The 17,438-nt window shown below is 43.8% G+C and overlaps 1 protein-coding gene across 2 annotated transcripts in view; it reads right to left on the bottom strand.

Annotated features, from left to right (window-relative positions):
• Window positions 1-17,438, bottom strand: part of LOC140455144 (uncharacterized) — a 68,155-nt gene that overhangs the window by 9,702 nt on the left and 41,015 nt on the right. For both annotated transcript variants that reach the window (XM_072549823.1, XM_072549822.1), the window contains 3 exons: window positions 3,624-3,716; window positions 1,501-1,626; window positions 1,320-1,415 (listed from right to left, as the gene is read on the bottom strand). In XM_072549823.1, coding sequence (XP_072405924.1) covers window positions 1,320-1,415; window positions 1,501-1,626; window positions 3,624-3,716 — 315 coding nt within the window. The remainder of the gene's footprint in view (window positions 1-1,319; window positions 1,416-1,500; window positions 1,627-3,623; window positions 3,717-17,438) is intronic.

Raw genomic sequence — 17,438 nt, 5'->3', positions numbered from 1 at the left:
GCAGCTTTCGGGGGGAGGGAGACAGGGACACCGGGGAGAGGAGGGAGAGACAGGGACAGCAGGTGTGGAAATTTTGGGGGTGGGGTGGGGAGGGAGACAGGGATACCATGATTAGGAGGACGAAAGTGATTGGGGTTGTGGGTGGGTGACTTGGGCGGTGGGAGGGGGGGATGGGCGGAGGAAACCGTGCTCTCCTTCTCCATGACAGCTAGGTTGCATTGGGTGCTATAAGCCTGACAGGACCTGTCTGAGCCCCAGTTCCTGTCGATGAGAACTGGGTGCAACAGACCATCATGGAAGGTGAGGTTGGTGATGATGCCAGCGTTTTGTTGGCACTGTGAGGTAAAGTGCGGCCCTGAGTCATTTTTACTGCACTCGGATTAGCCGGCTCTAAATAAAAGCTCATGTTTGGAAATGTCTGATTGTACAGTCAGGGATCATCACTCAGAGACAAGCAATGTGAAGCTCTAGTCTCCAGTGGACACTGGGCACAGTGCTGCGGTGACCCTGAGAGGGGGCTGAGACTGGAAATAGCTGAGGGGAAGTCTGGTGTGTGGCACTGTGGTCAAACAATAATAAGGGTGAGCAACTGGGGGTATAAGGGAGAGCCAGCCACACTCCCATGGGCTTAATGGCAACTGTGCCATTGCTGTGTCAGTGAGGGGCAGTGCCAGTGAGGAGCAGTGATGTGCACCAGTGTCAGTGATGGATACTGCCAGTGAGGGGCAGTGCCAGTGAGGGTACAGTGCCACAATGCCAAACCTGTATGGGTGCATTATAGCCTTTTAAAGAATGTCTCGGGAGGATACTCTGGAATTGCTGTGTAACTGAGTTGCTCTGGGAGCAGTGAGTAGTCAAAGGGGACGGAAAGTAGGTGGAAGGTGTGCCACAGGGGCCGAGCTGGGGAGTTAATGAGGTGAGTTTGGTAAGGTCTCATTACACCTCGCAGTGAAAATCCCAACAGGACCCTCACTCAGCCACATACAGGTAAGGTCCAGTCCAGTGTCTCAGAATCCCACTCTCCCACCCCATTCTCACTTCATGTCCAAGCTGTGAGGGAGAACAGCCCAATCCAATGGGTGGGAAACCCCTGGGATCAGGTGAGAGGTCAGATTGATAACCTTCGTAAGGCTGCTCTCCATTGGCTGCAGTGCTGGTGATATTAACATAGTCTCCTCAGGAGGTCAGTGATTGGCCATTAGCAATGGGAATCCAGCCAATCTTATTCTCCCGAATCTGGACAGGCCAATGAAGATACGGCAGGAGTCAATCTATATGAAATATTCTGAACAGTAATGAAGAGCTGACAGTAAACTCACCGTTCTGACGAATCTCCTCCACCAGGATGGTGATTGAGATGGCAATCACAGTTAAAGAAATCAGGAGGGGACTTCCATCAAGTAAACCTCGAAAACCTGTGAAATATAGATGTTATGATGAATTAGGCGGTGTTTGTTTTTAATACGAAAAAGATTTTACCATAAAGAAATTATACTTTACCTGGTTTGTGTAGGAATTTCCTCATGCACAGATAGTCCATGTTCCAAACATTGACCATGGCAATCACAGCAAACACCAAAATGATGGAAACAAACAGTAACGTCACCAGAGGCACAATCGTAACACCTACAGCAATGATCCAAGTGGTTACGGTTATGGACAAACATCTCATTCAAACCATCAGATTAAACAAGTCAGACACACGACTGTGTTAACCTACACTGGGCCACATATTTTACATAAGTCTTTTGGGGCTGCATTAGCATAGTTGCAATTATTTCTCAGTTTCATTCGTCTTGAGAAAGATACATGTTGGTCAACAAAGCGTGACATTTTTCAATGATAAATTATGATCTTTATTGACAGAAAAATAATCAATCAATTAAGATGAGTTGCAGCAAAATTCACCAGAGTATCCTGTAAAAGACAAAGGAGTGAAGTTATTACTTTGCTATAAACACAGTTAATACATGAAAGAAAGAATTGGAGGGATACGGGTCAAATGCAGGCAGGCGGGACTAGTTTAGTTTGGGAACATGGTTGGTGTGGATTCATTGGACTGAAGGATCTATTTCCATTCTGTATAACCCCAAGAAGATTTTGTCTAGTCTCTTTCTCTGTAAGTGACATTATAAAAATAGTGGGAATACTCCCTTTGGTCTCTCCACGTCAGTGAAATTAGTTATAGGCATAGATTAACTAAATTGCTTTATACAGACCACTGATATAATCATTTGATAGCTGCAAGTAAATCTGACATTGTATGCTGTCACGAAGATGTCAATGTTACTCGTGAGTACATACTGACCTGAATTTTTTTTATCTTGTACTCAGCAATTTGCAAGAACACCAACAAACCAATAGTTGTCCTATACAAGAGGAAAGTTCTGATTGCTTGCATGTTGATTCTGACTGGTAGCCATGCTGCCATGGACAATGCAGCAGTTTATGATGATTGTTAACTGCCAGGCTCTCTTTATATTGTATGCAAGAACGATTGACTGTGAGTGATCAGACAACTGTGCTGGGAAAATAGCCAGTCACTGGCTGTCACCTATTTGGTGGAGTTAAAACAGGTGCTGTGCATGTACAGGGTCTTTAGGTCTGCAAAGAAAAGGACTCTAAGCATTCCTATATGAAACTTCTAATACATCAAGTACTCCACACAGTGAAGCCAGTCTGACAATCCTAACTTGGTGGCCAATGTAATTTTTCAAGCACTCAGGATTATCCAGTGAACTTTGTCCAGTTTCAGAATCACATCTAACATCAGACACGGTGTTGAGAGTTTTGGAAACATGAGCTGTTGGGTACAGTCAGTACCTCACTTGTCATGAACAGCCGAAAGGATAAGCTGTTTGACATGATCCCCCAGTATCTGACATACAGCCTCCAGTTGCCATCACACCAGCACTGAAATTCAGAGACCACATTACTCGTGTATGGCAGGCAGAATGTCTTATTGGTTTGATGGCAGCATCCTGTTGGTGGTAAACATCAGTTGTGTTTTTTCTGCATATTAGCCCCGTGAAACAGCTAGCTTTGCCTGTTGCTGATAGGTTTGAGATACCTCCAGGGTCATTTGTGGTCGACAAGGCACTTTAAGGCCCAGAATGATCACCTTTAGGATTTACATGAGTTTGTGTGACATATCGTGAGAAATGATCTGATTGGGGCAGCCGTTATCCTGCAGGGTGGTTTTGAATGCACCTTAGCTCAGCATCCAGCTTACACAGTGAAAAGGTGTCTCTGACTGCATTGTTCAGGCCAATCTTACAGCGCGAGAAACCGCAGGATTCCCAATAGGTCAGCTGACATGTGACAAAAAGTTTACCCCACGCCAATTTCTTTACTCAAATATATTAAGGAAACCAAAACTGTTCCGTTGCAAATGTAAATTTGATGCAGGAATGACCCCAGTGAGACAGCGAGAAATCTGACATGCAGTTGCAGGTTCAAATACTGCACTCTGATCATTTAAGTATCAGAAATGTTGGCTTTCCCCTTCACTGGGAGGTCTTGTACAGGTGAAAACTGAAAGCTTTGACAAAATGCATTTTTTCCCAGACATACTCAAGTTGTGGATCACTGAATAACGTTTCGAATATTACACACAGACCTACCTTGAATACAAAGCCAGCAAATGAGGGCAATGAGAATGGCAATAAGAGAAATATTATTACCAGCGAATAAGGTCAGGAAAAACTTCAGTTGTGCTATGGGAAAAGAAAAAGAACATTAGCGATATTTGAAGTCCACTTTACAACAGGTCTACCTTTGGGAGGGTGAATGACACGTATATTAATAGACGCAGAGTCTAACTGGGAACAATGATGATCTCTCAGTTGGACAGATAACAGGTGATACTGGGCTGTCGATGGGAAAACCAAACACTTGTTAACAACCACAGCCCAGGATAGGAGAGTGACAAAGTTCAATTAGCTCACTCTCACTTGGGATAAGAAACATCGAAACCGCGTACAGTTACACAGAATCTGTGGACACTCGCCTCAGATTATTAATGACAAAATAAATTTCAAGTCTTGAGAACCTTCAAGTGATATAACAGGACTAACTCTATCAACATTGAGTTAGATCCCATCTACCATTCCCGGACAAAAAAGGACAGGAAGTGACATCGCCACAGGAAATGACATCACCAACCCAAAGAAACATAAATAGAAAGTAGGAATCATGTAAACGCTTGAGGCCCACTGAAGATGTTACCTCATAGGGTGACAAAACATCTGGAAATGAACCTCCCAGCTCAGTGAGCAAACCTACATCCAGAACCTCAACCTGAGCTACAAGTCTTCTCAAAACTCACTAACAATAAAGATTTCAGAAACAGTAATCAGATTTGATAAGCTTTTGGTGTTTTTTATGAGAACATTAATTGAATAGACAAGGGAGGACGAGTGCATGTGGTGTACAGTATTTGGATTTTCAGAAAGCTTTTGACAAAGTCCTAAACAAAAGGTTATTGTTTTGTTTTTGAAGAGCATGGGCTTTACTGGTGAAGTGGGCATTTACTGTCCAAAGGTCAGTTAAGAATCACCAACATCACTGTGGATCTGTAGTCACATGGAGGGTAGTATCAGGTCAGAATTACAGCTTTCCTTCCACAAAAGGAGGTTAGTGAACCAATTTAGCTTTAACAACAATCAGCAGTAGTTATGTAGTTGGCATCAGGCTAGTTTTAATCACAGCATTTTAATTGATGGTGAAATTTCACCATCCAACACACTGAGATCGGAATCAGACTCCAGAACAATTCGAAGTTCGTTGATGACACAAGCCTAGGTGGGAGTGAAGTGGATAGCAGGACATAAGCTTTCAGGGTGATTCAGACAAGTTGAGTCAGAGGGCAAGGATATGGCAGGCGCAGTGTATTGTGGGTAAGTGTGAAGTTGTCTTCTATGGAGAGTAAGCAGGAAAGGGGAGTAGAGGCTGAGATGAGATCAGCCACGATGGCATTGAAGAGTGAAGCAGGCTTGAGGGGCTCAATTTCCTACTGCTGCTCCTCATTCTTATGTTCGGCAGGAAAGACAGATTGAAATGGTGATAGATTGGGGAATGCTGAAGTACAAAAGGGTCCTGGGTATCGTTGTGCAGGGATCGCTGAAAGCAAGCGCACTCGTGCAGCAAACAATGAGGAAGGCTGATGTTATGTTGGTCTTCACTACAAGAGGGTTTGAGGGTCATCATGATGATCTGGGTTCAAGGCAAAATAAAGGCAAAAGAGGCACCAAACTCCCTCACATGACCCTTATCCAGTACCACACACACACACAGCCAGAGTGGAAAATACCACAGAGTACCAGGAGTGGTCATCCAGGGAAAAGAAACTCGAACAGTATCCACACCCCTGCCACTGCCCTTGATTGATTGGCAGAGATGGAAATTAAAAGCAGTTTCCTGGAGGGTCAGACCGGAATGCGGAATTACGTGGAGTTGAGACGCAGAAAACTGCCCCAAATCCTGAAGTGAATTATTAACAGAAACTTCCACCCATTTAACTCTGTTTCCGTCTCCACGGATATGGTCAGAGCTGCTAAGCCTGCCCTGTACTTTCTGTTTTAACTCGAACCCTGAGCTAACTTCAAACAAACCTCTGACACCAGGTCCAAGAGAAACTGCTCCCACCCCATGGGTGCAATGGAGAAGTCTGCCCCTGGTCCAAGGGAGACTCCTGCCAAACCTGGGATCCTTGGAATTCCCTGCCATCACTAGCAGGAGAAAGATCAAAGGAGACCGTGACCCAATATCCTGTGAATCCACTTGGCAATCCTCTGGATTCTGATTGCATGTACTTGTGTACACAAGGGAATTGAAACTGCCCACCGACTGGGTGTTCCCTCCCAGTCCTCCCCTTTGGGCTCAGGAGAGATACTGGAATTAATCTGAGGCTTCACTGTAAATACAAGGTGAACACCACCTCAGAACAAAGTAAACATGGATGATAATCACAATGATAGGGCAAAGGGATAGTGGGACATTGATCAGTCTCTTTACATAAGTAACTCATTTTGGTTAAAAGTGTAGTCAAAAAATAACTGAAATATTGAATGCAGGTTCAGATTTACTGACAGATACCTTCACCACCGAGTTGTTCATTCAAACAGCACTGCAGCATTAATCTAATAAGAGAGACCGCAGAGAATACCAATCCTACGATGGCTGCAGCAATAATTATGTACAAATAAAAATGTTACAATTAACAGAACAGAACACATGGAACTAGAAGTAAAATAACATAAAGGCAGTCAATTATCACAACACCCTGAACGTATCACACAAACATCTGATCCAGAAATAGCTTCTGGTCCAATCAGACTGTATCGGCTCTTCATGCTGTTTGAAACCACTGAGTTGTCGTTGCAAGTAAAAATGAGTCTTATTTTCACAAATTAAAATAGACAATAAAGATGAACTTGAAAAACGGCTCAGTGAACTTATCTAAAGACAAAAATAAATAATTTACATTCATATAAGCACCCTTCACAACTTCAGATAGTCACAGATTCAAATGTACAACATGGAAACAGACCCTTCAGGCCAACCTGTCCATGCCGAACAGATATCCTAACCTAATGTAATCCCATTTGCCAGCAATTGGTCCACACCCCTCTAAACCCTTCCTATTCATGTACCCATCCAGATGGCTGGTAATGTTGTAATTGTGCCAGCCTCCACCACTTCCTCTGGCAGCTCATTCCAAACCTGTACCAACCCTTAGGTCTCTTTTATATCTTTCCCCTCTCACCCTAAACCTATGCCCTCTAGTTCTGGACTCCCCGACCTCAGGGAAAAGACTTTTGTCTGTTTATCCTATCCATGCCCCTCATGATTTTATAAACCTCTGTAAGGTCATCCCTCAGCCTCCAACACTCCAGGAATACAGCCCCAGCCTGTTCAGCCTCTCCTTGAAGCTCAAACCCCCCCAACCCTGGCAACATGCTTGTAAATCTTTTCTGAACCCTTTCAAGTTCCACAACATCTTTCCTATAGCGGGGAGATCAGGACTGCATGCAGTATTCCAAAAGTGGCCTAACCAATGTCCTGTACAGCTGCAACATGACTTCCCAACTCCTGTACTCAATACTCTGACCAATAAAGGAAAGCATACCAAACGCCTTCTTCACTATCCTATCTACCTGCAGCTCCACTTTCAAGGAGCTATGAACCTGCACTCCAAAGTTTCTTTGTTCAGCAACACTCCCCAGAACCTTACCATTAACTATATAGGTCCTGCTCTGATCTGCTTTTCAAAAATGCAGCACCTCGCATTTATCAGAATTAAATTCCATCTGCCACTTCTCAGCCCATTGGCCCATCTGATCAAGATCCTGTTGTAATCTGAGGTAACCTTCTTCGCTGTGCACTATACCTCCAATTTTGGTGTCATCTGCAAACTTATTAACTACACCTCATATGTTCACATCCAAATCATTTATATAAATTATGAAAAGAGTGGACCCAGCACCGATCCTTGTGGCACTCCACTGGTCACAGGCCTCCAGTCTGGAAAACAACCCTCCACCACCACCCTCTGTCTTCTACCTTTAGAGACAGTTCTGCATCCCAAATGGCTAGTTCTCCCTGTATTCCATGAGATATAACCCTGCTAACCAGCCTCCCATGGGAAACCTTGTTGAACGCCTTACTGAAGTCCATATAGGTCACATCTATTGCTCTGCCCTCATCAATCCTCTGTTACTTCTTCAAAAAACTCAAATCAAGTTTGTGAGACATCATTTCCCACGCACAAAGCCATGCTGACTATCCCTAATCAGTCCTTGCCTTTCCAAATACATGGACGGCACGGTGGCACAGTGGTTTGCACTGCTGCCTCACAGCGCCAGCGATCTGGGTTCAATTCCCGCCTCAGGCGATTGACTGTGTGGAGCTTGCACTTTCTCCCCGTGTCTGCGTGGGTTTCCTCCGGGTGCTCCGGTTTCCTCCCACAGTCCAAAGATGTGCAGGTCAGGTGAATTGGCCATGCTAAATTGCCCGTAGTGTTAGGTAAGGGGTAAATGTAGGGGTCTGGGTGGGTTGTGCTTCGGCGGGTCGGTGTGGACTTGTTGGGCCGAAGGGCCTGTTTCCACACTGTAATGTAATCTAATGTATATCCTGTCCTTCAGGATTCCCTCCAACAACTTGCCCACCACTGAGGTCAGGCTCACTGGTCTATAGTTCCCTGGCTTGTCTTTACCACCCTGCTTAAACAGTGGCACCACATGTGCCAATCTCCAGTCTTCCGGCACCTCACCTGTGAGTATCGATGATACAAATATCTCAGCAAGAGGCCCAGCAATCACTTCTCTAGCTTCCCACAGAGTTCTCAGGTACACCTGATCAGGTCCTGGGGATTTATCCACTTTTATTCGTTTCAAGGCATCCAGCACCTCCTCCTCTGTAATATGGCATTTTTCAAGATTTCACCATCTATTTATTTACATTCTATATCTTCCATGTCCTTTTCCACAGTAAACATTGATGCAAAATACTCATTTAGTACACCCCCAATCTCCTGCGGCTCCATACAAAGGCAACCTTGCTGATCTTTGAGAGGCCCTATTCTCTCCCTAGTTACCCTTTTGTCCTTAATGTATTTCTAAAAACCCTTTGGATTTTCCTTAACCCTATTTGCCAAAGCTATCTCATATCCCCTTTCTGCCCTCCTGATTTCCCTCTTAAGTATACTCCTACTGCCTTTGTACTCGAAGAATTCACTTGTTCTCTCCTGTTTATACCTAACATATGCTTCCTTCTTTTCTTAACCAAAACCTCGACTTCTCTAGCCATCCAACATTCCCTAATTCTACCAGCCTTTCCTTTCACCCTGACAGGAATATACTTCCCCTGGACTCTTGTTATCTCATTCCTGAAGGTTTCCCATTTTCCAGCCGTCCCTTTACCTGCGAACATCTGCCCCCAATCAGCTTGTGAAAGTTCTAGTCTAATACCGTCAAAATTGGCCTTTCTCCAACTTGGAACTTCAACTTTTCGATCCGGTCTATCCTTTTCCATTTGATTGCTGGCCCCAAAATGCTCCCCCACTGACACCTCAGTCACCTGCCCTGTCTTTTTTCCCAAGAGTAGGTCAAGTTTTGCACCATCTCCAATAGGTATTTTTTTGTACACACTAAAGAAATTCCTCCCCATTTAAACCCTTAACACTATGGCAGTCCCAGTTTATGTTTGGAAAGTTAAACCCCCTACCATAACCACCCTATTATTCTTACAGATAGCTGAGATCTCCTTACAACTATTTTTCTCAATTTCCCTCTGACTATTAGGGGGTCTATTATACAATCCCAATAAGGTGATCATTCCTTTCTTATTTCTCAGTTCCACCCTAATAACCTCCCTGGATGTATTTCCAGGAACATCCTCCCTCAGTACAGCTGTAATGCTATCCCTTATCAAAAACGTCACTCCCCTTCCTCTCTTACCTCCCTTTCTATCCTTCCTGTAGCATTTGTATCCTGGAACATTAAGTTGCCAGTCCTGCCCATCCCTGAGCCATGTCTCTGTAATTGCTATGATATCCCGGTCCCATGTTCCTAACCATGCCCTGAGTTCATCTGCCTGCCCTGTTAGGCCTCTTGCATTGAAATAAATGCAATTTAATTTATCAGTCCTACTTTGTTTTCTGTTTTGTCCCTGCCTGCCCTGACTGTTTGACTTGCTCCCTTTCCCAACTCTACCAGTCTCAGATTGGCCTATCTCCCTGGGTCCCATCCCCCCACCTTACTAGTTTAAATCCTCTTGAGCAGCTCTAGCAAATCTCCCTGCCATATATTAGTCCCCTTCCAATTCAGGTGCAATCCGCTCTTCTTGAACAGTTCACTTCTATCCCAGAAGAGATTCCAATGATCCAAAAATGTGAATCCTTCTCCCATACACCAGCTCCTCAGCCATGCATTCATCTGCTCTATCCTCCTATTCCTGCTCTCACTAGCCTGTAGCACTAGGAGTGATCAGACATTATTACTCTCGAGGACCTCCTTTTAAATTCCTGTCTAAATTCCTATGTTCTCCCTTCAGAATCTCATCCTTTTCCCTTCCTATGTCATTGGTTCCAATGTGTACAATGACCTCCTGCTGGTCCCTCTCCCCCTTGAGAACATTCTGCACCCTCTGTGAGACATCCTTGATGCTGGCACCTGGGAGGCAACATACCATTCTGATTTTTCGCTGCTGGCCACAGAAACGTCTGTCCGTGCCTTGGACTAGAGAGTCCCCTAACACAATTGATCTCTTGGAACCCGATGTACCCCTTGTTGCATTAGAGCCAGTCTCGGTACCAGAAGCTTAACTGTTTGTGCTACGTTCCCCTGAGAGTCCATCACCCCTTACATTTTCCAAAACAGCATACCTGTTTGAAATGGCCTGCTTTGGAGAAATGCAGACACAAATATTTTTCAACTCTGGATCTAGTTTCACAAGTGCCACACATTTAGCTTTAACTTCAAGGTACAACGCGAGGTCATACACTTTGGCAGGAAGAAGGAAAATATTATTTAAATTGTGAAAGATTACAAAAAAGCTACGGCACAGATGGGTTTGGGAGTTTGATTAGATTAGATTCCCTACAGTATGGAAACAGGCCCTTCGGCCCAACAAGTCCACAATGACCCTCCGAATATTAACCCACCCAGACCCATTCCTCTACCCTATATTTACCCCTGACTAATGCACCTAATACAATGGGCAATTTAGCATGGCCAATTCACCTGACCTGCACACCTTTGGACTGTGGGAGGAAACCAGAGTACCCAGAGGAAACCTACGCAGACACCGGGAGAATGCACAAACTCCATACAGAGTGTTGCCCGACGCAGGAATCGAACCCGGGTCCCTGGTGCTGTGAGGCAATAGTGCCATCCACGAACCACTGTGCCACCCTACGTTACCGCACTCGCACAAGCACACAGTCAGGAGCCCAGGGCACTGCCCAGACAACAGCAACTAGTCATGATCAAATTCATACATAAACCAGAAGAAGCTAATATACAAGTTCAGCAGGTAATAGGGGAGGCAAATGGAATGTTGGCTTTCATTTCCAAGAGGGTGGAGGGTAAAAATAGGAAGTTTTTCTGAAACTATACAATGCGCCCAGGAGCCTACATCTGTGAATAGTCCTCCTCCCCTTAACTCAGAAAAGTGTGACATTGGAGGCAGTCCAGAGAAAGGTCACCAGATTCACTCCTGATATGAAGGAGAGGTTGGGTAGATGGGGCCGGTGCATTTTAGAGAAAAATGAGACATGATCTTATTGTAATAAACAAAATTCTTAGTGGGCTTGACAGGGTCGTTGCTGAGAGGTTATTTTCTGTTGTCAAAGAGTTGAACATTCTCAGAGTATTGGTCACTCTGGTGCTTGGAACCAGGCTGCAATGGACGAGTTCCCCGCTTGGGGTTGTTAACCTGGACTAATCTGGGAGCCCTGCAGTATCAGAAGGTCTCCTCAGTGTAGGGACTGGCTTGGAGTGGACTGGTCAGAGCCAGTGTACAGGGTGCAGTTGCTGCTAACAAGACTTTAACCGTGACTAGGTGCTGTTCCTGACTGTGCTGCTGCTGTCTGGGCTGCACCTAGGGCTTCCGACTGTGTGCTCGCACGGGTGCAGGTGCCTGAGGCCTCCATCCCCCAGACTGTTGATGATGCTTGCAGCTATCACCCAGAACCCCGCAGGCTGTACTACTGCTTGAGGCCTACTGACTTGGGCTCCCATGGACAAACTGCGCCACTGCCTCAGATCTGCAGCGTGAGGATTGGTGATGATACTGCCTGGGTCCCTCCAGGATGCGAGAAATACCCGTAGCACCACAAACGGGAAGATTTCAAGGTAAGGGGGGAAAGGTTTAGGGGAGATATGTGTGGAAAGTGTTTTTTTAATGCAGAGTGTGGTGGGTACCTGGAACGCATTGTCAGCAGAGGTGGTAGAGGTGGGCACGATAGCGTCATTTAAGATGCATCTAGACAGACACATGAATGGGTGGGGCACCAGGCCATTGAGATAGACCTCACTGTCGGCGTTTAAGTAAACTGTGCTTCATTTAACATCAACTAGTTTGACCAGTCGCATCGCATCGGGAACACATCACTTTACACTCGCCTTTAAAATAAGAAAAAGTTCGGGTCTGGGCTACCTTCTTACAATGTTTTTTTGGGGGGGGGGAGGGTCGAGTCTGGTCCATAACAAATTTATAACTCTTGTTGGAATGAAAATCTCTAATTCCAGGTTGGGTTTAGGATTTTTGGACTCAAAGGCGGTGGATGGTCCATGTCAGTGCCTCTTGGTTTGGATGTTGAATGAAACAGTTGGTTTAAACAGGACATGCCTCATGTAGTCATGGCTCTCAGTCATGAAGAGCCAGCCCTTTGGTTACAATGTGTTTACTCATCATCACTACCTTCCTCACTAAGCCTACCTTCCACCTTCACCTCCACCCTTTCCTCTCTAATTGCCAAGTTCTGAAGTTCAAACTCGCTCTCTTTCTCATTTCCTTCTTTCTCCTTCTGCTTTTCTTCTGCTAGAGCCTTCCTCTCCTTTTCGTTTTCTGTTTTTCAGCATAGTTCAAACTGTTTCATTTCCTTTTCTCTTTCTTGTTTTTCTGCCCAGGGGCTATTCTTTCTGTTTCTCTGCCTCACGTTCAAGATACTTCATTTGCAATTGAATTCTAGCCATTCCCAAAGATTGCAATGGCATTTCCGGCAGTCATAAATGTCAAGTTATTGCTGCAATTACTTCCCCTTTTTACACAGATAAAGGCAACCCAACTCGAGCTGGTCAGCCAATTCTAACAGCTTTGCCTTGCTCACTTCTTGTAAATCTCCCCCAGTGACTACTCCAGCCCAAGAAAACTCTTCGTGACTGAAAGCCATTACTACCTGAGGCACGCCCTGTTTAACTCAACTGTTTAACAAGGGCCAAGCATTGCCCAAATTCAGCCAGAAGGATGTAAAAGTTTTTTCCATTTCATTTGAGAAAGCGGCGAAACAAATCGAGCAGCTGATGACCATGCAGGTTTGGTTGATCCAAACAACAAAGGTAGAGTGAGTGAGTTATTTGCATCACTATCAGAGGAGGTATCCGATGAATATGAGGAGGTGAAGAAAGGCATTTTAAGTGCATATGAGCTTGTGGTAGTAGCCTACAAGACAACGGTTTAGGGATCTAAGAGGGGGGGATCCTGGTCAAACATACATTGAGTTTGAAAGGATCAAGCAAAGTAATGTTTTTAGGTAGGTAAAGTCATTAAAAATAGAGCAAACCTACACCGCTCTTAGAAAGACTATTATTTTGTAGGAGTTCATAAATTGACTTCTTGAAGTAGTGAGAACTCTTGTGGAACAGTAGAGACTTAGAGCTGCAAGGTTATCAGTGGAAATGGCAGAGAAGTTATGAGTTAGTTCATAAATCAAAGTTTGGCTTCAGACTTCAATTTCAATCAGTGAGGGATAGAAACTGAGGAAATGAGAAATCTTCAGGTGGTGAGGGAAAAGGAGATCTTATTGTAGATAATAAAGATACCCTACCACAGGGTAAAAGGAAAGCTGTGAGAGGGAAAGGAGAAGTTCAGGTGTTTTCACTGCAATAAAGTAGGCCACATGAAGTTGCAGTGTTTAGAAAAAGTATTTGGAAGACGGATGTGGAAAAACAGGATGAGTCAACGAATTTTGTTGAAGTGGTAAAGGAAAGCACAGAGGAAGCGAAAAAAAAAACTGCACCAGAATGTACAACCTGGTCAGGGGTTGGTTGAAAAGAAAGTGCCAGATCTCCTCAAACAATTTACTTGCGAGGGTAAGATATACATGCATAGGCCACGAGGAGCAAGTAAAGAAATGACAATTTTAAGAGGTATGGGAGCATTTCAATTTTTGATGGAAAGAGATGAGGAGATACATAATTCAGAAGGAGCACTGCCACAACAAAGTGGCAATATGTGGAACTGATGGTGAGACGAGTGAGGTTGGAGCGGCCAGTGAAGAGTGGAGAAGTGCTGATAGAGGTACGAGTGAAACTCTCAGCTCCAGGAGTACACTTTGCTCTTGGTAATGATATAGCTGGATCACAGGTAGGAGTAATGCTTACTGTGGTTGAAAAGCCAATGGAAAATCAACCAACTGAGGTATTGCCGGAAGTATATCCTGGGATTTTTCCGACATTGTGATAACAAGGTCACAAAGCCACAGGTTGAAGCAGGAGAAGAAATTAAAGAATACAAATAAGGGAATTGAGGTAGAATTATCAGAGGCCACATTTGATAAAATGGTTGAGAGAAAAAACACAAGAACAGGTGGACGACAAAGTGGATATGTTTTCGTCCGAAAAACTAGATCAGATTCCCTACAGTGTGGTAACAGGCACTTCGGCCCAACAGGTCCACACCGACCCTCCGAAGAGTAACCCACCCAGACCCATTTCCCTCTGACTGATGCATCTAACACTGTGGGTAATTTAACACGGCCAATTCACCTGACCTGCACATTGTTGGACTGTGGGAGGAAACCGGAGCACCCAGAGGAAACCGGCACACACACAGGGAGAATGTGCAAACTCCACACAGACAGCTGCCCGGGGCTGGAATCGAACCTGGGACCCTGGTGCTGTGAGGCAGCAGTGCTAACCACTGAGCCACCGGGGGGATATTAACTGAGTTGCGATTGAAAGATGAAAAATTGAAGTAATTGTACTGAAAAGCGTACATAGAAGAAGAATCTCTGCCTGAATATTATTTTCTTAAAAATGATATCTGGAGGAGGAAATGGAGACCCCATCACATATTCATGCAGATGAGAAATGGACAGAAGTTCATCAAGTTGCATTACTGGAGGGATATAGAAAGGGAGTGTTGTGGTAGCACATGAAATACCAATTGGAAAATTCAAGCCAAAATATAAAAATAGTTTTACTAGCCTGGACTGCATAAGGACACATTTGTATTTTGACGGACATGTCATATGTGTGTCAGCTAATTGGAAACCCTCACGCAGTGATAAAGCTAGCACCTTTAATACCAATTCTTGCATTTTACAAGGATCTTAATTGCATAGGACCCCAACACAAAGTGGGAATCAATATCTGTTGACCATAATGGATGTGTCCACTGGATTTCCACAGGCCATTCCATCACACTAACACAGCTAAAAGGATTGTGGAAAGAGTTACTCAAACTTTCACGAGATACAGATTACTCACAGAGTTACAATCAGATCAAGGGTCAAACTTTACACCAAAATTATTCAGGAAGTTATGGTTCGCTTTGGAATAAAATAACTCAAATCCACAGTGTACCATCCAGAACTGCAGGGAGCATTTTGAACAATGGCATCAAATTTTGAAGATCATGTTGAGGACTTATAGTCAAGAGCATCCAGAGAATCAGGATAAAGGAATTCCATTTGTACTTTTTTGCAAATAGGGATGCACCAAATGAACGTACAAAATTCAGTCCATTTGAATTCGTTTCTGGACATGAGGTAAGAGAACCACTGAAATTAATTGAGAAATTGGTGAGCCAGAGTTCAGAGATCACATATTTGGTCTATTTGTTAAATTTTAGGGAGCAGTTAAATGGAGTGGGTGAGTTGGTTAGACAGCATTTAAAGGTAACATAGCTTGTAATGAAACAGGAAGCAGACAAAAAAATTTTTTAAATCATAGTTTCGCTAGTGGAGGTAAATTGTCACGACCAGTAGAAGCAGTAGTCGGTGAATCTTTAAAAGCAAGGTTTAGTGGACCTTATTAAATCAAAACAAGATTGAGTAAAGTAAATTATTTCCTAAGAACATCGGATAGAAAGACATCTCACAAACCATGTTTTGTAAACATGCTCAAAAGGTATCTTGATAGGGAAGGAAAGCAAAAGGAGAGTTTGTTACTAGTTACAACCAGTGAAGAACCAAGTTCAGGGGATTCTGAACTGACATTCTTCAAACTAAAGTGGACAAAGAGGAAGATCTCAAAAATTGGGCTAAATTATTGAGTTACCTTCCAGGGGAAAATCGAAATACCTGAAAGAGTTATTAGAATCACAAGGGGTGATATGTGGGAATAAGCTGGGGCATGCTAATCGAATTACGCATGATGTACATAAAGGAAATGCTGTTCCAATTAAGCAATATCCTTATAGATTTAACCTTCTAAAGATTGGAAGTACATTATCAAAGTGCGTTACATTGTCTGGAGCTCACCCATAGTAATGGTACCCAATGATTATGAGTGGACTTTCAAAAGTTAATGCAGTTGCAAAGTCTGGTTCATATCCTATTCCATGTTTGGAAGTCTGTATATGAGAAGGTTGGACAAGCAAATTATATTTCCAAGTTGGACTTTCTCAAGTACCTTTATCTGAAAGAGCGAAGACAATTTTGGCTTTCCGGACATTGAATGGACTATGAAAATATAAGTCATGCCATTTGATGTGAAAAATGCGCTAGTCATATTTCAGAGACTAACCAATAAAGCCATTTTTGGATTACCCAGTTGTGTGGGGTACATCAACGACCTGGTGATTTTTAGTCACACGTGGAAAGAGCATTTGTAACATCTATTGGAATTATTCGATCAACTTTGGGAGGTGGGCTTGGTGATCAACCTGGCTTAGAGCCTGAGTCATGTTCCTGGGCCATGTTCCTGGGCCATGGAGAAATGGCCTCAAAGGTTATTCAGGGGTTTCCCATTCCATCAACTAAGACAGCAGTCGTACGATCCCTGGGATTGAGTGGATTTTCTTGGAAGTTCGTTCCGAATTTTAGCAGTGTGCATGCTCCACTGATTGACTTACTGAAGATGTGCAGAGAATTTCAGCGGACTGTCAGAAAGCATTTGACACTGCCCCAGTATTAGCCACACCTAATTACGCAAAGCCACTGAAGATGGTTACCAATGCTACTGATGTCGGTGCTGGTGCTGCATTCTTCCAAAAAGATGATGAGAGGGTAGAAATACCGATCGGGTATTTTTACAGAAATGTGAACATGACTGAGGAGACCGAGGTTTGGTGTTGGCGTTACAACATTTACTTTGCCAGTACTGTGTCGAAGACCATTGTATGTACTGATCATAGTTGTGGAAGCTTTTAGAGAAATTTAAGGATAAGATTTCCAGACTGTTTAGATGGAACTTGTTTTTGGAACTATTCAATTTGAAAATTATACACATGGCAGGGGGAAGAGAATGAAATTATTGACGTGTTGTCAGATGAAGAAAGATGGAGGAGCTCGGTGCCCGGAATAAATATACTGAAATGGACTGTAGTACTGAATGTTTAAAAACCTGATTTTTGAAAATGCAATAATATGTAAATTCCCAATCCCCTGACACCGTCGCTATATAACAAAGGAATATTAGAGCGCTATAGTCAGTGCGCCTGCAATTTCTACCTCTAATTTCCTTCTTATCCTGCTGCCTTATCTGTTTTAA

Source organism: Chiloscyllium punctatum, chromosome 30 (genome assembly GCF_047496795.1).
Source record: "Chiloscyllium punctatum isolate Juve2018m chromosome 30, sChiPun1.3, whole genome shotgun sequence".
Taxonomy (NCBI): Eukaryota; Metazoa; Chordata; class Chondrichthyes; order Orectolobiformes; family Hemiscylliidae; genus Chiloscyllium; species Chiloscyllium punctatum.
The sequence above is the reverse complement of the archived record's forward strand: the minus strand, read 5'-3'. Positions and strand labels throughout refer to the sequence as shown.